General features: G+C 58.1%; 1 protein-coding gene and 1 long non-coding RNA gene across 2 annotated transcripts; one reads left to right on the top strand and one right to left on the bottom strand.

The window, feature by feature from the left end:
* The first annotated feature begins 1,131 nt into the window (after positions 1-1,131).
* Positions 1,132-14,382, top strand: GUCY2D (guanylate cyclase 2D, retinal). The gene is made up of 19 exons (XM_039231454.1): positions 1,132-1,864; positions 1,957-2,261; positions 5,258-5,609; positions 5,977-6,061; positions 6,331-6,433; positions 6,836-6,937; positions 8,359-8,439; positions 9,479-9,685; positions 9,779-9,935; positions 10,421-10,570; positions 11,166-11,314; positions 11,849-12,012; positions 12,113-12,305; positions 12,542-12,716; positions 13,009-13,107; positions 13,229-13,323; positions 13,443-13,528; positions 13,630-13,739; positions 14,253-14,382. Exons 1-18 carry the CDS (start codon positions 1,132-1,134, stop codon positions 13,721-13,723), a joined length of 3,330 nt encoding a protein of 1,109 aa, XP_039087385.1. The 3' UTR covers positions 13,724-13,739; positions 14,253-14,382.
* Positions 14,383-25,673: 11,291 nt separating this feature from the next.
* Positions 25,674-26,508, bottom strand: LOC120231483. The gene is made up of 4 exons (XR_005528338.1): positions 26,437-26,508; positions 26,059-26,159; positions 25,906-25,965; positions 25,674-25,820 (listed from the first exon to the last, which is right to left on the bottom strand). It is a non-coding gene; the product is annotated as an uncharacterized LOC120231483 (long non-coding RNA).
* Between the last annotated feature and the right edge of the window lie 219 nt (positions 26,509-26,727).

The raw sequence follows: 26,727 nt of genomic DNA, 5'->3' as shown, positions 1-26,727 counted from the left end.
GTATTACAAAGATGTGCTATGGTGTCTTTCTCAGTGTGTCACGTCTGGAGGCTGGATTTGGCTTATTTATCTTTGTCATCCGGACATTATATTCCTCATCACAGGTAATTTTCACAACAACCTTCAGAGAGATTAAGCACCTGTCCCCAGTTCACCAAGCCAGGAAGGAGGAATTTGAACCCAGGTCTGCCCAAGACCACGGCGCTTTCCATTATTTCCGGGGCTTCCGCCTTCCCATAGACCAAAGGGACTGGTTTCTAGGCGCGGAGAAGTGGAACTCGGAGAATCGAGGGTGGGCAGATGAGAGAAACAGGTATCAGACTGGGCTCTGGGGTACAGACTTTGCCAGCCAAGGGATGGGGCTCGGCCTCGGCTGCCAAAAGCGGAAACATGACTGGAGGGAATGAGACCAGAGGTCCCACCCGGAAACTGATCACCCATAGGTGTCCAGGGGCACATCCGTCGCTTTCCAGGCTAAGCAGGGTAATGAGGCAATAGCTTGAAAAGGGGAACCTGCAGCGGCTTTTGTTGGAGGGGCAAGGGGGGGAGGGGGGGTGTTGAGAGGCATGGAAGAGAGTTTGCTGGCTGCCTGGAGCCCCCTCCTCCACCGACTCCCCCCTGCCTGATTAAGGAACCCTAATCAGCTTGGGGAGATTAAGGACCTTGGACAGCTGTCCCCACACCCCCGCCCGGCCCGGCTAGCAACGGAGACCTGCGGGAGGGTGCCAGAAGGGGGGTCCGCCCTGTGACCCCTCACCCCGGGCCTGGGCCCGAGCCCCGGACTTTCCGGTGAGTGGCAAAGGCTCCTGCGCACGGATTCGGGTCCCTTCCGCCCCAGATGGATCTACAGAGGGCGTGGGCGTGGATCCACTGAACCCCGACGGCTCCGATGAGGGAGGAGGGGCAGGCAAGAGGGGAACAGGAAGCAGGAGAGCGGGGTGTGGGGGGTGCGGCCATGCCCTTGACTCCCAGATAGTCGTCCCAGCCAGAGGAGGGGCTGTGGAAGTGGGGACATGCCCCCGGGCTAGTTGGGCTTTGAGAAACCGGGCGCTGCGGACAGAGCCCTAAGAGAGTTGTGGGCCCCCCACCCCGTCGCTCATCCCACGCTGCTTATGCTCCCAGAAGCCGGCAATGACGGCGTGCGCCCTCCGTGCGGGTGGGTTTCCAGACCCCTGGCTCCGCGCCCCCGCGCGGTGGGCTCCGTCCCTGCCCGGCGGCCCCCCGGCCCTGCCGCGGCCTCCGCTCCTGCTCCTGCTGCTGCTGCTGCTGCTGCTGCTGCCGTCCCCCGCCCGCCCCGCCGTCTTCACGGTGGGGGTGCTGGGGCCCTGGGCCTGCGACCCCATCTTCGCCCGCGCCCGCCCCGACCTGGCCGCCCGCCTGGCCGCCACCCGCCTGAACCACGACCCCGTCGGGGCCGGCAGCCCCCGCTTCGAGGTCACGCTGCTGCCCGAGCCGTGCCGGACGCCGGGCTCCCTGGGGGCGGTGTCCTCCGCGCTGGGCCGCGTCTCGGGCCTCGTGGGCCCGGTGAACCCCGCAGCGTGCCGGCCGGCGGAGCTCCTGGCCCAGGAGGCAGGCGTCGCGCTCGTAACCTGGGGCTGCCCCGGGACTCGGGCGGCGGGCACCACGGCCCCCGCGGTGACGCCCGCGGCCGACGCGCTCTATGCGCTCCTCCGCGCCTTCCGATGGGCGCGCGTGGCCCTGGTCACCGCGCCCCAGGACCTGTGGGTGGAGGCGGGGCGCGTACTGTCCGCTGCCCTCAGGGCACGGGGCCTGCCCGTCGCCCTGGTGACCACCATGCAACCCGCGGACGCGTCCGGGGCCCGGGAGGCCCTGAGGAGGGTCCGGGACGGGCCCAGAGTCAGAGGTAAGGTCCCCGCGCAGGGGGCGGGAGGGGGAGGGGGCGGCGGCGGCGCGCGCAGCGGGGCGCAGCAGTGAGCCCGGGGTCTCGGTCCCCAGCGGTGATCATGGTGATGCACTCGGTGCTGCTGGGCGGCCAGGAGCAGCGCTGCCTGCTGGAGGCCGCCGAAGAGCTGGGCCTGGCCGACGGCTCCCTGGTCTTCCTGCCCTTCGACACGCTCCACTACTCCCTGTCGCCCGGCCCCGAGGCCTTGGCCGCCCTCGCCAACAGCTCCCAGCTTCGCAGGGCCCACGATGCCGTGCTCACCCTCACACGTCACTGTCCCCCTGGAGGCAGCGTGATGGACAGCCTGCGCAGGGCCCAGGAGCACCGGGAGCTGCCCTCTGACCTCGATCTGCAGCAGGTAGAGGGACCAGGGAGGAAGGAGGAGGGGAGAGGGGAGGGCGGGGAGAGAGCAGGAGATGCCGTAGAAGGGAGAGGGGCATGGAGGCAATGAGAAGAGAAGCTTCTAGAATCAGGGGAATCAGAGGAGCATGGAGTCCATGGGAGATGGGAGGATGGAGGCAGTGGGAGAGAGTGACTACCAGCTCTACCCTGTCTGACATTTCCTGCATAACGGAGAGGCTCTTGGCTGGCTTGGGGCATCTTGTACTCGGATTGCTTCCAGATGTAGGCCAGGAGACCTCTCAGGCCCAGATCCAAGCAGGAAAGCCTAGTGGACTCTATGCTGTGATGTCTTGCGGTCAGCTTCAAAGTGAACCCACTTCCAACACCACTGGGACATGCAGTCTATAATACACTGCTGGTGTTCTTTTTATTTTTTATTTTTTTACTATTTATTTATGTTTGAGAGAGAGAGACAGACAGACAGAGTGTGAGCAGGGGAAGGGCCAAGAGACAGGGAGACACAGAATATGAAGCAGGCTCCAGGCTCTGAGCTGTCAGCACAGAGCTCGACACAGGACTCGAACTCGCAAACCGTGAGATCATGACCTGAGCCAAAGTTGGACACTCAACGGGCTCAGCCACCCAGGTGCGCCTACACTGCTGGCGTTCTTAAGAGAACAAGGAAGGAGGAAAGGTGCAGATCCAACCTCCATGCCCACTTTAGAGGTGCTCCCTCTGGGGCTTCATCTGCTGGTCATAACTTTTGGAGAGCCTTGACATCTTGAATGAAAAGCAGAAAGGTCCGTGGGTGGAGCCAGGGGCTTCCATAATCATTTACATCCACAGCTTACTCCCAACAACAAGCGAATAGCCAGGATTCCCTGAGAATCCAGAATCCCAGATCAGACCATCTAACTCTAGACCATTCTCAGAAAGGGGAGGGGGCTAGGGGCGCCTAAGTGGCTCAGTCCGTTAACTGTCCAATTTTGGCTCAGGTCATGGTCTTTGGTCTATGAGTTCGTGCCCCGTATCGGGCTCTGTGCTGACAGATCGGAGCCTGGGGCCTGCTTCAGATTCTGTGTCTCCTTCCCTGCCCCTCCACCACTCTCTCTCAACAATAAATAAACATTAAAAACATTTTCTTTAAGGGGGAGTGAAATCGATGGGAATTTAGATGTCAGTGTGCAATAAACTAACCACCACAAAAACCCCGCTCTAAGTGCTGCACTTGAGAGAGGGCTGTGAATCAAGGGTGTGAAGGTTGAAGTATTCCCCGCCAATGTCCATAGTGTCCTCGAAGAGGATTTGGAATAGCCAGTGGAAGAAAGGATGGGAATAGTGAATGAGAAGAAAAGAACAAGGCAGTTAGGGACAGTGGTGAGATGGGATGGCGAGCATGGGGAGGAAGTGGTGGAGAAAACTGTCTTCAGTTCGCAGTGACTAGCACAGCCTTCCACCCTTTGATTCCTCTAACCTTCCCCCGTCCACACACACACATCCAGACATCACTTCCTGTCAGTTTTACTTTTTAAAAGTCACTTGAATCCATCTCGTTCTCTATTCTCACTGTCACTGCCCTGGTTCAGGCCGCAGTACCTCTGATCTAAATCCTGAAACAGAACCTCCCACGTGGACTCTGCTTCGATGCTTCCCTGGCCCGGGTCTTTCTCTACCCAACCATCAAACCTGACAAATCTGACTGTGTCACACTCTTGTTCAGAGCCTCCCAGGGGCTTCCCTCACCCTGGATAGATGAAGGTCTCTTCAAATGGCCTGTCATGTCTCTCATGCCTTCCTCTCTTCCAACGTCCTTGAACTTCAGCCAGACAGAGCTACTTTGGGTTCCCTAAATGTGCCCTTCTCTTTTGCCTCTGTGCTGCTGGGTGTGCTGTTCCCTCCTCCCTGTCCCTCCTCTCCCCCCCCCCCCCCCCCCCCCCCCCCCCCCCCCCCCCCCCCCCCCCCCCCCCCCCCCCCCCCCCCCCCCCCCCCCCCCCCCGACAGTTCTGACTCATCCGTTGAAAGATGGTCACTTCTTCTGGAAGCCTCCTCCTCCTCCCTCAGCCTGGGTTGGGACCCTCCTTCCTGTGTCTGCAGCCCCCAATCACCCCTACCCTCACTCATGGCACTACCTTAACATCCCCACCTCCCCAACTAGAAGAAAGATTGCTCGGGACAGGGGCTCTTATCTTGTCCATATCTCAGTATCACCTATTGCTTTACACGGTGGCTGGCACTGCGAGATGGCAACTGGGAAGAATAAGCGTAATAGCCTTGGGGAAAGAAAAGAAGGAAAAATAGAAAATAGAAGCCAAGCAAAAGATAGGAAAGGAGGCTTTTAGGTGAATGAGAGGTAATCATATTAAAAATATAAGCAAGGCAACCGACAGGAACGGAAGAGAGGAGCTTTAGGTGATGGAGAGTACGATTAACCAACGGTGAGAAGAGCTTAGAAACCCGGAATCTTTTCTTCCGGCCTTGGGAAGGCCAGTGGGGACGAGGGGAGAAAAGACAGCCCATGAGGAGAGAGGAGGAGAGAGCTGGTGGGGCGAGAGGAAGAGAGAGCCAATGGAGAGAGGGGAAAGGAATGAGCCAATGGGGAGTGAGGAGGAAAGAGCCAATGGGGAGAGGGGAAAGGAGTGAGCCAATGGGGAGAGAGGAGGAGAGAGCCAATGGGGAGAGGGGAAAGGAGTGAGCCAATGGGGAGAGAGGAGGAGAGAGCCAATGGGGAGAGAGGACGACAGAGCCAAAGGATAGAGAGAAAGAGCCAATGGGGAGAGAGGAAGGGAGAGCCAATGAGGAGAGGGGAAGGGAGAACAGAGCCAATGGGAGGAGAGGAGGAGAGAGCGCTGAGCTGAGGGATCCCCGGAAGCACTAACGAGGTGTGACCCAGGTGTGAACGGTCTATGCTTCTAGGCACCTATGCAGGAGGGGCTTGAGCACTTGGGAGAAGCAGTGCAAGGCTAGGTGGGCCAGCCGTGACCCAGACCCTGAGCCCCTACTGCCCCCCGCCAGGTGTCCCCACTCTTCGGCACCATCTACGACGCGATCTTCTTGCTGGCGGGGGGTGTGGCGCGAGCGCGGGCAGCCGCGGGGGGCGGCTGGGTGTCCGGAGCAGCGGTGGCCCGCCACATCCAGGACGCCCAGGTCCCCGGCTTCTGCGGCGCCCTGGGAGGGGCCGAGGAGCCCCCGTTTGTGCTGCTGGACACGGATGCGGCGGGGGACCAGCTGTTCGCCACATACGTGCTGGACCCAACCCGGGGCTCCCTCCGCTCGGCTGGGACCCCGGTGCATTTCCCTAGAGGGGGAGGAGGACCCGGGCCCGACCCCTCGTGCTGGTTCGAGCCGGACGTCATCTGCAACGGAGGTGAGGGCACGCACCCCAACCTCCCCGCCCCCCCCCCCCCCCCCAGGGACGGTCACCGTGGAGCCTCCACTAAGTGGTGAAAGAGTCATCTCTCGTCCTGGAACTCCTTCCTTCCAGGTCCTTCCTCCGACCCCTGGCTTGTGCAGAACCTGTCTCTTGCCAAGCCCCCAAAGCCTCCTTGGAACCTTCCTAGCGTTCCCAGACGCTCCCTTTCGCACAACCCGTGACCTTTCCCTAGATCCCGTTCTGGGCTCCTCTCCAGCTTTCCCCGAGCCTCCAGGATTTAACGTGACTGCATCCCTCAATAGAGAGGGTGCCTCCCCGTAGCCACGGTCTTCAGCGTCCCCCCCTCTCACTCCCTCTCCAGGAGTGGAGCCCGGCCTCATCTTTATCGGCGTCCTCCTGGTGGCTGGGATGGGGCTGACAGGGGCCTTCCTGGCCCATTACGTGAGGTGAGTATGGGGGCGGGGTAAGTAGGAGATGAACTTGGCTCTCCACCTGCCAGAAATGCGTCTGTGTAGCAAAGACAGCAGGCTGGGCCCACTCAAGAGTGGGGGGTGGGAGGAAGATGGGGGGGTGGGGGGAGTGCCCTGAGGGGCTGGCCGACCAGGGGATGTCTGGTTTGGGGATGACTGCTCTCCCCTGAGCCAACAGTATCCCTTGCTGGCCTCCCATCCTGGACTTGGTCCCTTTTGAGCAGACGACATCCTTTCCCTACTAGGCATCGGCTAATTCACATCCAAATGGTCTCTGGTCCCAACAAGATCATCCTGACTCTGGACGATATCACCTTTCTCCATCCGCAAGGGGGCAGCTCTCGGAAGGTGGGAGAGGCAGGGAGGCAGTTCCCCAAGTGTCCTCACCTGTGTGTGTGTCCGCCTGCCTGGGCCGACCCTCACCTCCTCCCGGACCTGGGAAGGCCTGGGTTCGGCGCTGGCTCCCTCTCAGGTCTGAGCCCTGGGGGTCGGCACCCTCACGTGCAATGCGAGGACGAGCCCCTGTCCCGGCTGCTTTCCTGCGGCAGCGCGAAGCTCCAAGCAAACCCACTGGTTTGTTTTGGAAACTGTGAAGTGCAGCGCCATTGGGAAGGACGATGTCGGTATCATCTTCCCTAATTAAGGTTTCTTCCCCTCCCCTCTGTCCTCCCCGGAACTGAGCCCGACCTCAACCCAGGACTCTCAACCCACAGTATATTTTGACCCCTTGCGTTGACCTCTACTCTCCAGGTGGTCCAGGGGAGTCGATCGAGTCTGGGCGCACACAGCGGGTCAGACGTCCGCAGCTTCCCCAGCCAGCCCTCGGAGAGCGCCAACATTGGCCTCTATGAGGTGAGCCTCACCCCTGCCAGGCCGAGCTCCAATCCTGGAGGTGTGTCATATCCCGCGGGCTCCAGAAAATGGTGATAGGAGCCCAGAACGGGCTCTAGGAAGAGGTCATGGGATCCCCCAAAGGGGAGCGTACAAGAATCCTTCCTGCCCCAGGATTTTTCTCTTAGCCTTTATCCAGATGAGGGCTCCTCCAAGACCAATTGCAGCAGCTCAGAAGCCGGAGGCCTGCCTGGTGGGGGAAGGGGGGGGGTATGCTGGCACCAGCGTGCAGCCCGATGTGGCCACAAAGCCATCCCCCTCCCCGTAGGGGGCCCCTGGTCCTGCCCCCTCAGTTGATCCAAGACTTCAAGCTACTGAAGGGCAATGGGCCTCCCTGGAAGGGTTGGGGCACCTGGGATGTGGCGTCATGGCCACACAAAGGACAGACACTTCCAGGACATGGGTTGCTCAGGACTGGGAGTTCGCCGACGACGGGACTATGCCATCTACAGGCCACAGCAGCCACTTCGCAGGGGAGCACTATTGTCACTGGGAGCAAGTTGTTACTCATTGGAATGGGCCTGCCCTGTGCCTTGAAGAATCTTCAGTGCCTCTTATCCCGCTCACAAAACACATCTCCCACTTTGGAAGACGATAAAAAATGTCTCCTATTTACTTCCAAAGGCTCGTTAGGAGGCCCCAGAATTCCCTACGAGTCCGACCAAATCCCTTACCCACAGGCGAGGCCGGCTACAGAAATCACAGGGTCTAAGGCAGAATGAAACCGAAGGGCATGGGGCCTGGTGGGACCACACGGGCCGGCTTCCCACGGACCAGCCCTGCCCACAGCTGAGGACAGTGAGGCTCAGAGCCTGGAGGGGAACTGCTTGCACGTCACAGTCTCTCATAAAAGCCTGATCTCCCCAGAGACCTGACTCCTAGCACAGTGCTCTCTCAGGACAACAGATGGTGACGGGGGGCTGTGATTTCAATGACATTTGTGGTGGGGAGGGCTTGCTCACTAAGGCCGCTGCTGAGTGCGTCTGCGGTGGTGAGGACAGCCATCCAAGGGCGGCTCCCATCCCCCCCAGCTGTGAAGGGGACTGGCAGATGTCAAACCCCTTGCTTCTGAGCTGGCATCACAGGGAGGATGTGCCCTGAGGCAGGGGCCCAGTGGAAATGTGGTGGCTCTGCAGCACCTCACCTCACGGGGTTTGAAGAAACTGAGTTCACTACTCCCATCTCTGGGGCGCATGGGCGGCTCAGTCAGTTGAGTGTCCAACTCTTGATTTCAGCTCAGGTCATGGTGGGATCGGGCTCCTCGCTGAATGTGGAACCTGCTTAAGATTCTCCCTCCCTCCACCCCTCTCCCCTGCTTGTACTCTCCCTCTCTCTGTCTTTCTGAAAACAAAACCAAAAAACTACTCCCATCTCTGCTCCAGGGAGACTGGGTTTGGCTGAAGAAATTCCCAGGAGATCAGCACATGGCCATCCGCCCAGCAACTAGTACAGCCTTCTCCAAGGTGAGCGCGGAGTCCGTGGCAGGATGTGGGGTGTGGGGCGGCCACCATTTCCTTCCCTCCTTGCCTCCTCTTTGCGGCTGGGTACAGAGGTAGACCCGACTCTAGGAGAGCCCAGCAGGTCTCGGTGGAGGTGCCTTCTCCCAAAGCAGGTGTCTCGTTGTGCTCTCTCATTTTTTAAATGTTTCTTTATTTTTGAGAGAGAGAGAGAGAGAGCATGGGGGTGGGGGGTGGCAGAGAGAGAGGGAGAAAATTCCAAACAGGCTCCGTCAGTGCAGAGCCCGACGTGGGGCTCGATCCCATGAACCCATGAGATCATGACCTGAGCCGGAACCAAGAGCCTGAACCTTAACCGATGGAGCCCCCCAATTTCCCAAGCATGCTGGGATTGTGAGGGCACCTGTCCTACGGCATGGGCGTGGCTCTGCTGGGACCACTGCTCAGCCCCTGCCTCCCTGCCTCGGGGAGGTCGGGAGTCTCAGGCGTAACCAAGCCAAGCAGTCCTGGGCCCACGGCCATGTGTGGCTTCAGGGAGAACCCGCCTGGCTCCCGGTTACCGGTGCAAGGTTGTCTTTTCCGGTATAACTTGAGACTAAACTGGACTCAGCACCTCAGCAACACCCTTTGACTCACATGTCTGTTCCGGAGAAAGAAGTTATCTTCTATTATTTTTTTTATTTAAAAAAAAAATTTTTTAATGTTTATTTCTGAGAGAGAGAGCGTGAGCAGGGGAGGGTCAGAGAGAGAGGGAGACAGAATCTGAAGCAGGATCCAGGCTCTGAGCTAGCTGTCAGCACGGAGCCCAATGCGGGGTTCGAACCCACAAACTGTGAGATCATGACCTGAGCCAAAGTCGGACGCTTAACGGACTGAGCCACCCAGGCGCCGCAGTTATCTTCTATTTTCTTCTATTGGAAGAAAGCCCCCTGCCCCGTGTCCCCATAGACCTTTCCGGTCACCACTTTCACCCCATCTTCCGAGTTCGGACACCCCCAAACCAGACCCGGATAACAGGTCTCCTCCCCACGGTGCTCCCTCTCAGCTCCAGGAGCTACGGCATGAGAACGTGGTCCTCTACCTGGGGCTCTTCCTCGGCGGCGGCTCGGTTGGCCCCGTGGCCCCCGGGGAGCGCATGCTGGCGGTGGTCTCCGAGCACTGTGCCCGGGGCTCCCTCCACGACCTCCTCGCCCAGAGAGACATAAAGCTGGACTGGATGTTCAAGTCCTCCCTCCTCCTGGACCTCATCAAGGTATGGGGATGCGAGGGGGTGCGTGGCCGGCCGGGAGGAGCGGGCAGAGGAGCCGCAGGGCTGAGGTCGCCTCTTACCCGCCCCCCCTTTCAGGGAATGAGGTATTTGCACCACCGAGGTGTGGCCCACGGGCGCCTTAAGTCCCGGAACTGCGTGGTGGACGGGAGGTTCGTGCTTAAAGTCACCGACCACGCTCAGGGGCGGCTGCTGGAAGCGCAGCGGGTGTTGCCGGAGCCTCCGAGCGCGGAGGGTAGGATCCCCCCGCTGCCTGCCGCGCGGACGAGGATCCCCCCCCCCGGGATCCCCGTCATCTCAGGGGCCCCTCCATCCCTCCCTCCGCCTTCGCAGTCTCTCGGTCCCACATCCACTGCGCGTGGCCCCTGCCTCGGGAAAAGTCTCCGGGGGATGGGGGGGGTCCGAGATGAGAAGGGTGGGCTCTGGGACTGGAGAGGCGGGGGCTTGCGGGGGGCGTGACTTGTGCCCGAGGGGCGGAGTCTCGTCTGAGCCCCGCTTTGCCCGGAGGGCGGGGTCTACTTTTGAGGAGCGCGCTTTCTCCGAGACCCCGCGTTGGGTTTCTGGTAGTTTCTCCCGGGATAGCTCCAGGCAGCGGGGCCACACTCAGGCTGGGAGCTGGTGAGTGGGGGCGAGCCTGGGCTGATTGGTTAGGAGGGGGGGGTCTGTCCCCAGCGCCCCCGAGGCCCTCCCGCATGCCGACGCCCTCTTCCCCGACCCCAGACCAGCTGTGGACAGCCCCCGAGCTGCTTCGGGACCCGGCCCTGGAGCGCAGGGGGACGCTGGCGGGCGACGTCTTCAGCCTGGGCATCATCATGCAGGAGGTCGTGTGTCGCAGCGCCCCCTACGCCATGCTGGAGCTGACTGCCGAGGGTACGCCCCCTCGCCGCGCGCTTCCAGCCCGCGGCAGAGCCTCCCGCCGGGCCCGGCCTCCCTTCCCGAAAGCCCGGAGCTGAGGCTTAATTATGTGGGCCTCCCTAATGGGGGTCTCAAGGCTCTGGGCCGGGCAGAGCAAGCGTCAGGACGGGAGGGGGCGGCTCTTGGGCGCCCAGACCTCAGTGGTTGCCTCTGGCCTCATCCTGGACCCAACCTGCTCCTCCAGCCCGAGGGAGCGGGCTCCCTTCTGATTCTTAGGACCGCAGGGAGGCAGCAGTGTCCGGGAAGGGGGCGAAGGCACTGGGATCTGGTTCAAATCCGCAGTACTTACCATCTATAAGCCCGCAAGCTACTGGGCCACCCCAGCCCTCGCTCTTACCTGCAACAAACGTTAGCTCTGCCTGTCACCTCTTACAGCCCCCCGCCCCCCCCCCCCCCCCCCCCCCCCCCTCCCTCCAGGCCAGTCCCCACCTCCTTCCCGAAGCTCTGATTTAAAGATCCCCCATCCAGCGCCCGCCACCCCCCCCCCCACCTCGGGGCTTCAACAGGCGAGAGTCAGAGGTGGCCTCTCTCGGTCCCCTTATGTCCCCAGAAGTGGTGCAGAGGGTGCGGAGCCCCCCTCCGCTGTGCCGGCCCTGCGTGTCCGTGGACCAGGCGCCCATGGAGTGTATCCAGCTGATGAGACAGTGCTGGGCCGAGCAGCCGGACCTTCGGCCGACCATGGACCGCACCTTTGAGCAGGTCAGCGGCTGGGACCGGCCGGGGCTGGGCGCCCGCTTGTCCGCATCGGGGAGGGGCTTCAGGAAGGCGGCCTTAGCAGGCTGTCTGACCTCCAGGCTGTTTCCCAAGGGGCAGTCTGAGGACTGGGATTTAGGTGGGGGCAGAGCTAGAACGGGCTGCGGAGGCCTTTGGGGCAGGAGACAGAGCTCTGGGTGGGAGAAATAGTTCATTTGAATTGCTTTGAATTGCTCGGCAAGGTGTGGCCCAAAAGACCCTCAGGTCTGGGAGTCGAAACTCCAGTGTCTCGTCAATTACCAGTGTCTCGTCAATTATTAGCCCAGAGCAGCTGACCTCCAGGGCCCCCCCTTTCCCATCTGGCTTCTCATAATATGTGAAAGCAGAGCCTGGCATCCGCGGGTAGAGGGTGGCTGATGCATCAGTCATGAATGGGGATGCACGGCGGGGTGGGGGGGAGATCAGGTGTAAGAGAGCCCCACACAAAGGTGGCGGAGGCCCAGGTCCTCAGCAGCCCCACCCACTTCCTCTCCCTACCAGTTCAAAAGCATCAACAAGGGCCGGAAAACGAACATCATCGACTCTATGCTGAGGATGCTGGAGCAGTACTCGAGTAACCTGGAGGACCTGATCCGGGAGCGCACGGAGGAGCTGGAGCTGGAGAAGCAGAAGACAGACCGGCTGCTCACCCAGATGCTGCCCCCGTGAGCTCCGACGGGAAGGGGTGCGTGGGGAGGGCAGCTGGAATGGTGGGAGGCGAGACCTCCACCTAACGCGGTCCCCCTCCCTCCCCGACATCCCTAGTTCTGTGGCCGAGGCTCTGAAGACGGGGACACCTGTGGAGCCCGAGTATTTTGAGGAGGTGACTCTGTACTTCAGCGACATCGTGGGCTTCACCACCATCTCCGCCATGAGTGAGCCCATCGAAGTGGTAGACCTGCTCAATGACCTCTACACACTCTTTGACGCCATCATCGGCTCCCATGATGTCTACAAGGTTGGGGGGGGCAAGCCTTCCTTCAGCTCTGCCAGCCCCCAGGCCAGTGCAGGGTCCTCTTTCCCAGCCTTTCTGTCCCTTACTCCTTCTGCCAGTTCAGCCCCCCCCCCATTGGAAGCCTCCCCAGGACCGCTGCAGGACACCCAGTTTAGGCCCCCTGACAAAGGGCAATGGCTTTGGGGGCGGGGGTGGGGAGGGGGCGCTCAGTACTGAATTTGCACCACCTTTCCCCTCAGGTGGAGACCATCGGGGATGCCTATATGGTGGCCTCCGGGCTGCCCCAGCGGAACGGGCAGCGGCACGCGGCGGAGATCGCCAACATGGCCCTGGACATCCTCAGCGCCGTGGGCTCCTTCCGAATGCGCCACATGCCCGAGGTGCCGGTGCGCATCCGTATCGGCCTGCACTCGGGTAACTCCGGGCTCCGGCGCCCCTCTCCCCGTCTAGGGCCAGGGCCCACACTCCCAGGGCAGGAGGCAAACTCGTTCAGTAGGGGTGTGGGCGGGGAGGCGACTTGGCGCGAAGCCACCTTGGCATACCAGACTCCTCCCCCCCGCCCCCATTGTAACTGAGAGGTACCCTTGGGGAGGTGCTGGAGATGATGGGGTGCTAGGGAGACCCCCGAGGTGGTAGGTGCCACCCGGCCTCCAGCACGGCCAGCTGCAGCCCAGACCCGGGCCACCCACCCTGTGCGTCTCCGCAGGCCCGTGCGTGGCGGGCGTGGTGGGGCTCACCATGCCGCGGTACTGCCTGTTTGGGGACACGGTCAACACCGCCTCGCGCATGGAGTCCACCGGGCTGCGTGAGTGGGGCGGGGGCTCCTGGGCTGAGGGGCGACTCATGAAGCAAGGGGGAAACGGCTCAGGGAGGGGGACGCGGGGGGGGGGGGTGTCCCGAAATCCCCACGTCCCCTGTCGCGCCAGCCTACCGCATCCACGTGAACATCAGCACAGTGCAGATTCTCCGCGCCCTGGACGAGGGCTTCCTGATGGAGGTGCGAGGCCGCACGGAGCTGAAGGTGAGACTCGGCCCCGCCCCCTCCGGGGCGGCAACCCGGGGGTCGTGGGCGCCACCTCGCCCTCGAGACCCACCCGCCCTCACCCAGCCTCCTGAGCGCTGCCCCCCGTATCTCTCCAGGGCAGGGGCTCCGAAGACACGTACTGGCTGGTGGGCAGACGCGGCTTCAACAAGCCCATCCCCAAACCGCCCGATCTGCAGCCGGGGTGAGGAGCCAGCCTCCGGGTGCGCGTCCCCGCCTGACCCCGCCCGCCCCCTCCCCGCCCTCCCTGAAGCCGCCCCCCGCCCCCCGTCTGCGTCCCCGCAGGGCCAGCAATCACGGCCTCAGCCTGCAAGAGATCCCGCTGGAACGGCGCCTGAAGCTGGAGAAGGCGAGGCCGGGCCAGTTCTCCGGGAAGTGAGGCGCGGCGGGAAGAGGTGATGCACCCTCGCTGCCGAGCCCGGGCCCATGTCCCAGGCGCGCGTCCCCCCCCTTGGGCCAGGCCCGACCCTGCCTGCTGGACTGCCCACCCAGCCAGGTGGAGCGAGCCCAGGCTCGTTCCTAAACCCAGGGGGGTTTCCCTGAGAGGGAGGCCCCTGCCGCAGGAATTCTGGCTCGCCAGGTCCGGAATGGCCCGGGAATCCACACCCGAGAACCCCTGTAAACATGGTCTTCTGAGACCTCTCCTCTGACAACCCCCTCCCCCCACCGCACCGCATTAACCGGGACTCCGTGTCAGGCCCCGCAGGCTGTGCACTGCACAAGACAGAACCTTTGGGAGCACCATTCACCAGAGAACACGATGAGTGCTCTCTCTAGAATTCTGTCAGGGCCGAAGCCTGGCCCTTTACCTTCCTTGAAGAAGTTTGATCCATGACCCTCCCCTTCCAAGGTGAACCCCCACTACCCCTGTCTAGGATTTCCCTCAGAGACACCCCTCTTTCTCTCAGGAGTTTTCTGGAAGGTCCTTTTCCTGAAAGGTGCTGCTATGGGTGAACCAAACGTCTGGCCAATACCAGTGGCTTCTACCCAGCTCTGCCTCCAAGGATTCCGGGCCTCGACGGGGAGCTGGTTGCAAACCTGCTGTGTGACCTTGGGAAAGCCTCGTGCGCTCTCTGGGCTTGGATTTCCCTCGTGGTGAAATCGGGAGTGGCCTCGGTGGCTTCCGCACTCCTGGGCGTCCGAATGGTTGGCCTGGGCCTATGGGGTGCTGGCCCTGGTGACTCTGAGCCTGTCGGGAGAGGTGGGGGTGGGGATTCTCCACTTTGCAGGGCCTCCCAGGGCCCCAGGAAGGAGGGTCTGGGCTTAGGGCCTCCCATTGTCTGTGCAGCGCAGGGGTTGTTCACGTGGCCTGAGGAGTAACCTCGAGAGCCCTTCCCTTCTCCCCCTTACCCCCCCCCTGCACCGCACCCGTCAGAAACTGGCCCTTCCTGTGGGCATCACCGTGTCGTGCCCCCGAGTGCAGAGAGACGCTGGCTGCACGGCTTTGGGGAGGAAGGAGGTACAAACCTTACTCATCAGAGCAGCCAGGAATGGTGGGATGCTCTGTTGAACCGGGCGCTTCCGAGCACACAGTTCGAGACTCCTCTCTGCTCAGATCTTTCCAACAAACATCAAGAACCACCCCTCTCCCCGCCCCCCCCGCCAGTCCAGCTGAAGTTTCTTTTGTGCAACAGTGCCGGTCCGGAGCCCGGGGCCTGGCACGGCTGAGCTGGGGTGTCCTTCAGCGTCGCTGCAGAGCCTGGTTAGCAGCTGCGGCGGCCGCCCAGCGTGTCCCTAGGTAGTGAGCGTCCGGTCCCTACCGGGCCAGCAAGCGGCCGTGGCCAGGAAAACAGCGGCCCGAGAGAATTTCCAAGAGGAAGGACGGACTAAACACAACGCAGAGCGAGGCTGGCCGGCCAGTGGCAGCGACCTCGCCTGCGAGCTCGTTAGAAACGCAGACTTTCGGCCCGGACCTATCGAATCAGAATCTGCATTTTTAACAAGTTCCCTCAGGGTGTTTCCGTGCACGTGAATGGACTTTCACGGATCATGTCACTAAGTGAACCTAAAATCTCTGAGATTTCATAAAACCCTGGCTAGAAACTAGCCGAGACTCGGTTTCTTGATCTCCAGGGAAGCTCTAGTCTTGCATTGAGCGAACGTTGAGAAATCGACAGATGCACATTTTTTAAAAAACGGGCTTCCCCTCTGAAATCAAGAGTTCCAACGGCGACTTTTCTGCTGGAGGGGGGGTGCCACGGTCCACTTTGTCCGGGGCTTCACGCTTTAGTTCTAACCGTCCCGACGCCTCCAAGACCCAGGATTTCCCAGATGCCCCTTGTGGCGCTGGCTGGCACCCGCAGACAGTTAACCCAGGACCCCGGGAGGTGTTTTTCCTGACTGTGAAATCCACAAGCTTGGCCCCCTCTCCATCCTTCCTAACGGTGGGGAGCATGTGTAAGGGATCTAACTCCCAGCACTTGTAAGTTCCGGTTACTTGAGGTGGTGCTGTACAGTAAGCCATGGAGTCCAATTTATAAAACTTTTTTTTATTTAAATATTTTTATTTATTTCTAGGAGAGAGAGAGAGAGAGAGAGAGCGTGAGCAGGGGAGGGTCAGAGAGAGAGGGAGACACAGACTCCGAAACAGGCTCCAGGCTCTGAGCCGGCAGTCAGCACAGAGCCCGACGTGGGGCTCGAACCCACGAACCGCGGGATCATGACCTAAGCGAAAGTCGGACGCTTAACTGACTAAGCCACCCAGGCGCCCCTATAAAACATTTTTAACCGAGTTTGGAGACGATGAGCTAAAGATTTTTAAAAACCCTGATGTGCGCACGTGCACAGCGCTATTTTTTGAAATTCTGTACATTCTTACACACCTCTCTTCAGATTTTCTCCGCACTTCGGTCCCAGGGATGGAGGGCGGACAGCCACGCTGTCGTCCCCCCCACACTCCCCAGCCTCTTCCCAGGCAGCCCCCCCATTCCCTGCTAAGCCCCTCCCCATCCCCCACTCTGGCCCTTTCTCTCTCCTTCCATCCCATCTGTGAGAGGCTAGGCCTGTGATTCAGGGAAGCCTCAGGGCAGCACTGACCTGGGATGGGGTGTAAGATTAGTGTGGGCAGGCGAGCCGGGGCCCAAACCCAGTTTGGGGTAGAGGTGGAGGAAGAAGGGCTGGGCGGGTCCCTTCCCGCCCTCAATTCTACTCGGTCTCAAGACCCCAGTCGCAGCAGGGGAGAGGCCTGGTGGAGGTGGGAGAGCCGAGGCCCACCCCAGGGCTCACGGGGCTGGTGGGAGAAGGTGGAGACGCAGTCTCCTCGCTACCTCTCCGCTCCTGTCACTCCCTCTCCCTCGGCCTCCCCCGATCTGCTCTGTCTCACTCTCTGCCCGCAGTTTTTCCCTACCTGTCCCTGCAGCTCCCCCATTTCTTCTTCTTTTTTTTTTTTAATGTTTTATTTATTTCTAGGAGAGAGAGAGAGAGAGAGAGAGCGTGAGCAGGGGAGGGTCAGAGAGAGAGGGAGACACAGACTCCGAAACAGGCTCCAGGCTCTGAGCCGGCAGTCAGCACAGAGCCCGACGCGGGGCTCGAACCCACGAACCGCGGGATCATGACCTAAGCGAAAGTCGGACGCTTAACTGACTAAGCCACCCAGGCGCCCCTGCAGCTCCCCCATTTCTGTGCAACCTTCCTCCCTGGGCCGGCTCGGCGTCCCAGGGCCCTGGTACTCTCTGACTCGCCCTCTTCACCTGCTCACTCCCGTGGTTCCTGGCCCCAGGCCCCTCCCAGCCCCAGAGAGCACCTGGCCTGGCCATCGGGCCCTTCCTATCTTCAGACGTGTTTACACTACCTCTGCCCTCTGGCCTGAGCCCGGAGCCCCCACCTGGGGCCGTCCACGCCGTTGCGATGGCTCCGTAGCTGGGACCTTGGTGGCCATGGCAGAGCCCTCCCGCGGCGGCTGCTGCTTCCATGCCACAGCGGGGACTCTCGGGACCCCGTGTCACGTCCCGGGGCTCAGTCGGCGCTTCTTCTCTGCCGCTCCTCAGGATCTGGGCCCTGCTCCCCATCCCCACCTGCAGTGGACCCCAGGCACCCCTTTTGGGAGCTCCGTGGCGCCGCGTTGTGGGACTGTGTTCACTGGGATCTCTGGGCCGTGTGCCGTGGACGCCAGGTCCTGCGCCGTGGTGGTGGGTCCCAGGAGAGTGGCGGCTGAAATAAAGGCGTGCTTTCTCCCATTTCATGGTGTGTGTGTGTGTGTGTGTGTGAAACAGAGAGAGAGAGAGAGATCCTTTCGGCGTGACCCTCCTCCCTGCAGTGTTCAAACCTGCGGCTTCCAGGGAGGGCTTCAGAGAGGGGAGAGCCCTAGAGATGGCCGAGGCAGGGGGGAAGCGAGCTGCTATTCTGCTCTGAGGCGACTAGGCAGGGAAGCCTCAGGCTTTTGTGGCTTCTAGAAAAGACCAGGGTCTCTGAGGCTCTGGAAAAGGGTGGTGAGGCCTCATCGCATCATTGCAGGCAGGAGGGGGGAGGGGAGACGAGAGTGGCTATTCTACGACCGTGACCCATGGAAGCCAGAGTCCAAGACTGAAGGAGCAAGGTCCCCGAATATAGACGCTAAGGCCTGTATCAACAGACCAGGCAGGACTTCACAGCCCACATTCCAGCTCTCATGCCTCAAGAGCCTGCCGTTGGCCATTCGAACAGCACGGTCCGCCCCAAAGTCACCAGTGGGTGGCCGGCCCGTTGCTCATCCATTTTCCCTGCGCCCCGCTTTCTCTGCCCCAAGCCTGATAGTTCCGACATGAGGACTCGTGACGGGCATCGGTTGCGGTGCCTTCCTTCCTCCCCCTCCCGCTCCCCCTGCCCCCGTCTCCGTGAAACTGACCCCAGACCCCGCCCCGGCCTCTAATCGGTCCATTCCTCTGCTGCTGGAATTGCCTCAAGGGCAGGCGGCTGACCTGGGCCAGGCTGGGTGCTGAGACGCAGCTGGAAGAGAGGAGAGGAAGTCGCGTTTTCTCTGGGGGTGCCCAGAGGGCAGGACATAAAAGACAACGAGGCAGAGCTGAAAGACGCACACAGGGTCGGTGTCTCACTTCTACTTCTACTGCTGAAGTCTCTATGGCTCGCTGGGTCTAAAGCCAGATCCCGTCCAAGCACCATGGGCTACTTTCTTGCTTAATCCAGATCGGACTGGGTTTTGGGCAGCCAGACGTGTCCGGACACACTCCTCAGGGTTACGGTGCGGTGGAGGTGGGGCTGGTTTAACAGGCAGGAAGAGAAGAAAAGCCTGGCTTGCGAGGGAGTCAGCGAGAGCAGGATGAGGGGCCAAGAGGAAACAGTCTCCAAGTCCTGACTCCATCAGGAGGCAGCCAGGGACTTTCCCCCGCGGTGTGAATGGTCCTGAAAACTGCAGTTATGGGAAAGGCCAGGACCCGAGCGGGGAGAAGATGCAAGCAGCCTTGTCTGGGTTCTGGGCGCTGGCCCAGCAGAAGGTGGAGGAAGCTCCAGGTCCTGTCGCAGAGACAAAGCACGTGAGAGCTTGGTGCACTGAGCCCAGCGCAGTGCTGGCCGTCAGCATCTTCCAGAGTTAAGTGACTGGACTTTGACAGTCTGGTTGGGACAGGACAGAGTGGGGAAGGAAGTAGACAAATCGGGGGAGGGACAGTCGTGGCATCTGGGACACCTAGTTTCCCGCAGGGCAGGGTTTGTTTCTCAGTCTAGAGCCTCGCCCCCTCCAAACCAAAGCCACTTTGTCATCTCCTCCCAGAATATTCGACCTCATCACCCATCCCCAAGCCTGTGTCTTTGGCTCTTGACCCAGAGAAGGGCATGCTGTCCAAGCATTTCCTCACTTTGCTCACAGGGGACATTGACACAGCCCTTCAAAAAGCATCTCCCCATGTTCTGTCTTTAATCCACAGATGACCCATCTTACGCCCAGGAAACCCAAGGCCCCCAGCGGTGAAATGACTTGCCAAAGACCGCGTGTCTGGCAAATCTTGAGATCAGGCAGCAAACCCAGGAATTCAGACTCTGGGCTTCGGGGCGCCTCTCAAGGGTGCTCTGCAGCTGTCCATCTGACGGGTGGTCCTGCTCTGTGCCCTCCTGATCCTTTTTTGCAGGCACGCGATCTAAACTCCAAATCAATGTCTATGGAATCAGATTATTAAAGAGTTTTGGCTCGAGGCACCTGGGTGGCTCAGTGGGTTAAGCATCCGACTCTTGGCTTCAGCTCAGGTCTTGATCTCACAGTTCATGAGATGGAGCCCCGCATCAGGCTCTGCACTGACAGTGCGGAACCTGCTTGGAATTCTCTCTCTCCCTCAAAATAAATACATTTAAACACTTAAAAAAAAAAGTTTCGACTTGGTGGGATATGGACATGAACACATATTACATTTCCCAATCAGTGCCTTCAAAAGGTCCATCCAGTTGAGAACTCCAATCTCCTATCTGTTCCAAATGTGGGCTCACCGCGCAGGTCAGGGACTTGGTGGTGTGGGTGGGGTTCAGAGCACATGCCTGCTCCCCCAACTCTGGCTCTTTGGTCAGGAGGGCAGGGTATGGGGGCATAGTTTATTCCTAGAACCCCTCCCCCTCCCTCTTCAAGTGAAGAGTGGGGAGGAAGCTGCACTGGCCCCGTGGGGGGGGGTAGGGGAGGGCTCCCCAGGTCTCACTTTGGCTCGGCTGTTGCTGACGCCGGCTGGGGGTACAGTCCCTGCCCACATGCATGCGAGCTCACCACAGAGCTAAGAAAGCTGAACCCTCATGGTCTTTCACCTGCACAAGCCCCTTCCATGCCCCCCCAACCCAGTTTTGTATTCTTTTTCTTAAAGGGGGACCTTCCACATTGGATCAGCTTGAAGCCACACCATTTGCATCTGTCTTGGGTGTGGTCCCTTGGGGGCTGGCGATCAGCTTCCTCTGAGCCTTCTTCATTACTGAAGACCCCTCAGAAAGCACCAGACATGTGTTCCTTTAGCCCCACAGCGATGGGCAGCCCCGCGGCTCCGTCTGCATACCAGAGCCCCTTGGGGGTTCCCGGGCTGTCTGGGACGCCCCGACGGCCACCAGCTTCAGCTCGCCCTGTGCGCTCTGTCCTTCACTGTGAGGAGCTATAGAAATTGTCTTCTTCCTCACGCTCTCAGGCCACAGGTGACTGGGCAGGGGTGAGGGGTTACTACTGCTTATGTCCCAGGCCCTTACACTGCGTCTCCTCGCTGCTGGTGGCCTGGGGAGCAGGTGTGTAGAACCATGCAGAGCCACTGCACAAACACTCAGAACGCCCTTGGGACGGGAGGGCAGCGGAGGGCAGCTGAGTCAGCTGTTGGCTGCTCTCTTCAGAATGTGGATTACTTTCAGGCACACCTGGGTGGCTCAGTCAGTTGAGCGTCATCCGACTCTTGGTTTCGGTTCAGTCATGATCTTATTATAGATCGTGGGTTCGAACCCCACATCGGGCTCTGCATTGGTAGTGTGGAGCCTGCTTGGGATTCTCTGTCTCCCTCTCTCTCATTCTGCCCCCTGCCCCCGCTCTCTCTCTCTCTTTCTCTCAAAATAAATAAAGAAACTTAAAAAAAATAGAAGAATGTGGATCACTTTGTACTTCACGGCTTCAGCTGTGGACACAAGTTTGAATTCCATGGTCACAGTCAAAGTTAACTCAACGTCCTACTGTGTGGCAGAATATGTCCTTCATGAATGGATTATACAATCAGCCACATAGGTTATTGCCAAACACCATTTTTTAATGATAAACAAAATAAACTTCTGTCATATACCACAAAGTTCTCATGATTTTTTCTTTTTTTCCTTTAGTGTTTATTTTTTAAAAAAATTTTTTAATGTTTATTTTTGAGAGAGAAACAGAGTACGAGCCGGGGAGGGGCAGAGAAGGGGGAGACACAGAATCCAAAACAGGCTCCAGGCTCAGAGCTGTCAGCACAGAGCCCGACGTGGGGCTCAAACCCACAAAGTGTAAGATCATGACCCGAGCTGAAGTCCGACGCTTAACCGACTGAGCCACCCAGGCACCCCCTCCTTTAATGTTTATTTTTGAGAGAGAGAGCATTACGCACACAAGCGTCGGAGGGGCAGAGGTGGGGGTGGGCAGAGGATAAGAAGCAGGCCCTGCTGACAGCAAAGAGCCTGATGTGGGGTTCGAACTCACGAACCGGGAGATCATAACCCAAGCTGAAGTCCGACACTTAACCAGCTGAGCCACCCAGGCGTCCCTCTCATGATATTTTTCACTGTGACAAGATGTCGGTCCATTTGACAAAAGTGTTCCTGACTGCAAGGGGCTTCTCCTCCGACTCCACCTCATCATCACACCATGCAAATACATGTTCATAACCACCTACCTTATGGCATTGCCTCCCCTTCACTCTCTGTTATCACCGGCCAGTCCACTAGCACTTCAGCCCCCCAGCCCTCTCGCTCAGTCCTGACCACTCACGCCCAAGCCACGTGCCTCTTTCAGAACTTCCTTACTACTATAAACAGATGGTCTGAGCTGGGGTCACGTGGGTTCTCTTCTGTGTTGCTGGTAAGTCTTCTGCCTCGGTCACTGAAGTCATCTCCTCCAGGGCTTAGCCATAATCCCAGCACGGAAGGGCACCCAGAACTCTTGCCACACTCTTTGCCCTAATAGCTCGTGGCCCCAGTTGAAACAAGGCCTGAGGCAGTGATTGTGCTTTGGCCTTAAGGTCTGTGACAAAAGGCTCCAGACCAATTTCAGCAGGCCCTGAGAGGGCAAGAGGAGGGACCCAGTCCTGAGCACTTCACCCTCAACATGCCCACAAGTCATGGAGGCCTTCCTGGCCTTTGGAGAATAGGCACCCCTCCCCCAACCCGGCCTCCGTCTTAGTGGCTTCCCAGGCCCTGGTGCCCAAGCAATGGGCACATTCAGTGAGGTGGTTGGACTGGACGATCATGAAACGTCTCAAGACCAGAGCCAGTCTCGGAAACTGGTCCTTCCAGGAGTCAGTGACTTCTGGAAAAAGGCCAGAGGAGACACCTTGTGATGTACAATACCTCTCTTCGACGACTAGAAAGGACACAGGGCCAGTAGACATATTACGTTTCTCTTTTGAAAGAAGGGAGACATTTTTGCCCATCAACAGGTGATGGGCAGGAGCGAGTGGAGAGGGAGATGCTGGTGGAAGTGACGAGAGAGCCAGGTTCCTGTGTCTGGCAGGGTAGATCCAGGCACGGGAGGAGGGATTCCCTTGGAGGGGAGGAGGGGAGCCGCCTTGTAAGACAATTGGAGTAAGACAGGAGCAGATACATTGGAGAAGTAGGTAGGAATCCAGGAATCTCCTTGGAGGTTTTTGTTTTCTGGGTGAAGAAGGGGTGAGGTCATCTTCCGAGCATGTAGGGGAAGAAGAAGGGAGCACTGATTTTCTGAGTCCTTCCTGTAAGTCGGCAACTGTACTAAGCGCGTTTCTCATGAAAGTTTATACAATATCCTCAACAACCTTATGAATCAGATACTATTATAACTCCATTTCACAAACGCCAATGTTAAGGCTCAGGAAGGCGGCCATGACCTGCCTACGCCTGCCCTGTTATTAAATGATAGTCAGGATTCTAAGTTTCCCAAGGTCCTAAACTCTTTGCTGTTAATAAAGAGGCACACAGAGGTGCCTGGGTGGCTCAGTCAGTTAGGGGTCCGATGCTTGATCTCAGATCAGGTCTTGATCTCAGGATCATGAGTTCATGACCTTCGTTGGGGCTTGAGTCCCTGAGGAAATGGGAGTACCTTTAGAGCAGTGAGCCTGCCTCTTCCTCCAGTGGGAGTAGGAGAGGTGCCTCGCGCAAGGGTTTGCTGGGAAGAATAGCCCCATCCTGGGTGTAGTCACGACAGTAGCAACAGTAGGTCACCCTAACCTGGGTGGGTTATACGCGTGAACAAAGTTGTCTTTAGCCTGTATTCCAGCCCATCTGCCCTGATTATGACTCAGCATCGATGTCAGTACCATATAAAATGGAAGAGTCACCCAGCAGAGCCATGCCCACATTCCCATCTTGCAGATTCATGGGGTATCAAACGGTTGTTGTAACTCAGTAAGTTTTTGGTGTATTTGTGCAGTAATGGATAACCACAGCACGCCTCTCTGTTTAGGAACACCTCTAAGCCTTTGCTGAGAGCACTGAAAGACCTCAGCTCAGCATCTGACTCAAAAAAGAGTCCTTTTCTGAGAGGGGACTCTGCCCAGAAAAGGCAGAGTAGACAGATGTTGTTATTTGCCTACTTTTGGGGATTTTTCTTTGGGGATCTACCCATCTCCACCCTCAACCTGTGTAGTTTGTGTGGAGCGAATTCCGGTCCCACCTCAGGGTCTGTGACCAAGTCCCTTTCAATGAGGGTCAGCCCCATGACCTTTGTTGGAAGTAGCAAGAGGGAGACTGGTCTTTGAGCAGATTTGCTAAGGTGGACGGATGGAAGCCTACAGCTACTGCTAACCATCTCTACCACCCCTTGGGAAGAGTCTACCTGAGCATGAGTCAATACAGTTCAACACAGAAGAAAGTAGAAATGGAACATAGTGGGGGAACAATTCCTGACACATGTTTTGGGCACTTGGATTCATCCAGACCTGAAGCTGGCTACTTTGAATTTTCCAGTTACATAAACTGATATATTTCCATATTTTATCAAGCTAGTTTGAGGTTAGACTATCCTGTTCACTCAGCTCTGCCTATTAAAATTGTACCAATTTTTCATGACCAATTTAAAACTCACCTCCTACTAGAAGACCTCCTTGAATTGTACAGGGGGTATTTATTGTTTAGGGTCTTCTATTGCTCAGAAAAGAATTTTTCATACTTCTGAAAAATCTGTACTACCCACACAGATCATCAGCACCACCAAAATGGCCAAACACAGCCAACCAAGCATCTTGTCTGATGCCTGCCTGGTGAACAGGGGAAATTGGACCAAGGATGGATCCCTGTCCCAAACTCAGTCAATGAGACTCCTTTCCTGGAGAACCTTTCATCTGAACCAAGACATTCTAAACCCATTCACTGTTTAGTTAGAGAACATATAAACATGAACTGTGAGGACTGGGAAACAGAAGGAACTGGTCAAGGAAGAAGGGAGGAAGGAGACAGAGCAGACTTGCAAAGAAGAGAGTCGGGGAGAGAATTCCCTGAGTTCCTACAGTGCTCTGGTCTCTGCCTCTAGGCCATTCCTGAGACTCAGTTGTTTCTCTAGCCTTTTGACCTCATAATAAATTCTCCTTTTTTCCTCAAGTTGTCTCTCGTGGGTGTCTGTTACTTACGTTCTCCCTGGTCTCCAAAGTGGTTCAGTCCCATCTTACTTCTGTTCTGAATCCATGTTGCCCTGGACCACACCATACCTTGAGACAACACTAGGTCTCATCTTACATGCCGACTCCAATCGGTTGGTTGTGCCTCTTGTGTGACAAAGATTCTCGGGCTACTTCTGGGCTCAAGAAGATTGATTGGCAAGGTCTGCCATGGGCATGAAATGGGAAGGGGCTGAATACCCACCATGTTTGTTCTCTAACCTGTCACACATTCTTCCCCTTCCATACAACACCCAGCTTAGTGCCTCACCTGGCTAGACTCATATATACTCGTTGAATGGATACATGACAAACATGACTGTTTAAGAGACCCACATGGTGGGATGAGCGACAGGAAGTGGCCAATGTGAGGTTGAACGGGACAGAAGAGACAGAGGCATCTGGTGCTCTCAATGTAGGAATCAAATACACAAGCGTGGTGGCAGGTGGGACAGAGCGCTTTTCTCACCTCCATCCAAGTCTTGCTTATCCTACAAAATGCAGTGGGAGCATCCTTACCTGAAGGAACCTTTCCCTGACACGCCCCCATTCTCATGTCTGAGACAGGCCTCTGCACTGATCAGGATTCTTCTGACTGAAAGAGTTCAAAAGTTCAGGAGTATTCCAGGCATGGCTGTATCCAGGTGCTCCCAAGAGGTGTCTCTGTATAACCCTCAGGTATGCTTTCCTCCATTGTCCATTGTCTTCATGCTCAGGTGGGCCCTCTCAAAATCCTTTGCCTGCCCCTGGAGTCAGAGGGTGAAGTCAGCTCCACTGTATCCATACGGACGGAGGATGGGGAAGGGGCGATTCTCTACAGGGAAACAAGGATGCCGTTGCCGGAATAAGGGCCATGGGTGCTGCCATCCACACACCACCTTTATGTTCCCTTGGGCCCTTCAGGTTTCCCACCAAACCAGGAGCTACTGGGGAACCAGCCTGTGTCCTATTCACGCTTCCGCCCCGGCCCCACGCAGGACCCAACGCACAGAAGTTCCTAGATCCCTTCCAGCTGAAGGCTTTGCCCGCGTCTCTGTGGCAACGTGAAGCCACCAGAAAGGGGGGTTCCACATCATCCTCTACCCAGACAACAGACCCTCCTGCCCCTGCACCCAACTAACCCCCTGTCTGCTACCGTGGAAGGCATGTCTGCTCTCTTGCGAGGCTGCTTTGCTGCCTGATCGTTGTCTCTTCCTCCTCCTGGGAGCATCGCTTCCCGTCTCTCTATGAAACCATCCATCGTCATATTCAGTGTAATCTGAGTGCGGTTGGGTGGGGCTCACCTTGAGATACACCTTGGTTGATTTACCTTCCCCGGTGGGTCCCATCCTCCTGGCCACACTGGTCGGTTCAGGGATCCTAGTGTTACCTATTCAGAGCAATGAAAGAGGAGGAGGTAAGAAGACATTTGGTGGAGCTTTGGAAGAGGGAAGCGTCAGCCCTCCCTCTTCCCCGGTGTTACCTGAAGGAACTCCCTCCTATCTGCTGGGCGGCGGGGTGTGAGGGTGTGAGGTTGGCAACTGATCCCATGATAGCTGCACTCCATGGAGCCGGAAGCCAGAGCTACGGGAGGCAGAGAGAAGAGATGGGAGAGACAGCAAGGCTCAGCCCTCTCTGGAGCAGCCATATTAACACCCCTAAGGCAGAGGAGGCAGAGAATAAAATTATCACACTTGGCATGATGCAGCCCTGGGGCTGGCCACCTTCCTACCCTGAACTAGCTTCTGTCCCCAGTTTTCAGAGGCCCCAGGAATTATGATGAGGGACCATGTGCGCAAGAGAAAGACTCAGCCAACCCCCAGCCATTGACATGTGAGCAGAGCGACTTTGGAAGCCCTACCTTCAGTCTGTCTCCCAAGTGAACTTAGCTGGAGACAGAATCCAGCTGCTGCTGCCTGGAACCTTGCCCAAGTTGCAAAGTCATGAGAAAATAAACAATTCTTCCTGTTTATTCAGGGTGGTTCGTTATGCAACAGACAGCCTAGGTAGACGGAAGCTTATGGCACAAATACCAGAAACGAACCACAGGGAGATAAAATACCATGACCTTGAAACCTGAACACGACACTATTAAAAAATTACATATGCAGAACAAGAAAATGGCTCTTGAAATTAAAAGGGTGATAGGAGA

This window comes from Hyaena hyaena, unplaced genomic scaffold (assembly GCF_003009895.1).
Source record: "Hyaena hyaena isolate Hyena2069 unplaced genomic scaffold, ASM300989v1 scaffold_58, whole genome shotgun sequence".
NCBI lineage: Eukaryota > Metazoa > Chordata > Mammalia > Carnivora > Hyaenidae > Hyaena > Hyaena hyaena.
Note: the sequence above shows the minus strand (reverse complement) of the source record. Positions and strands in the feature narration are given on the sequence as shown.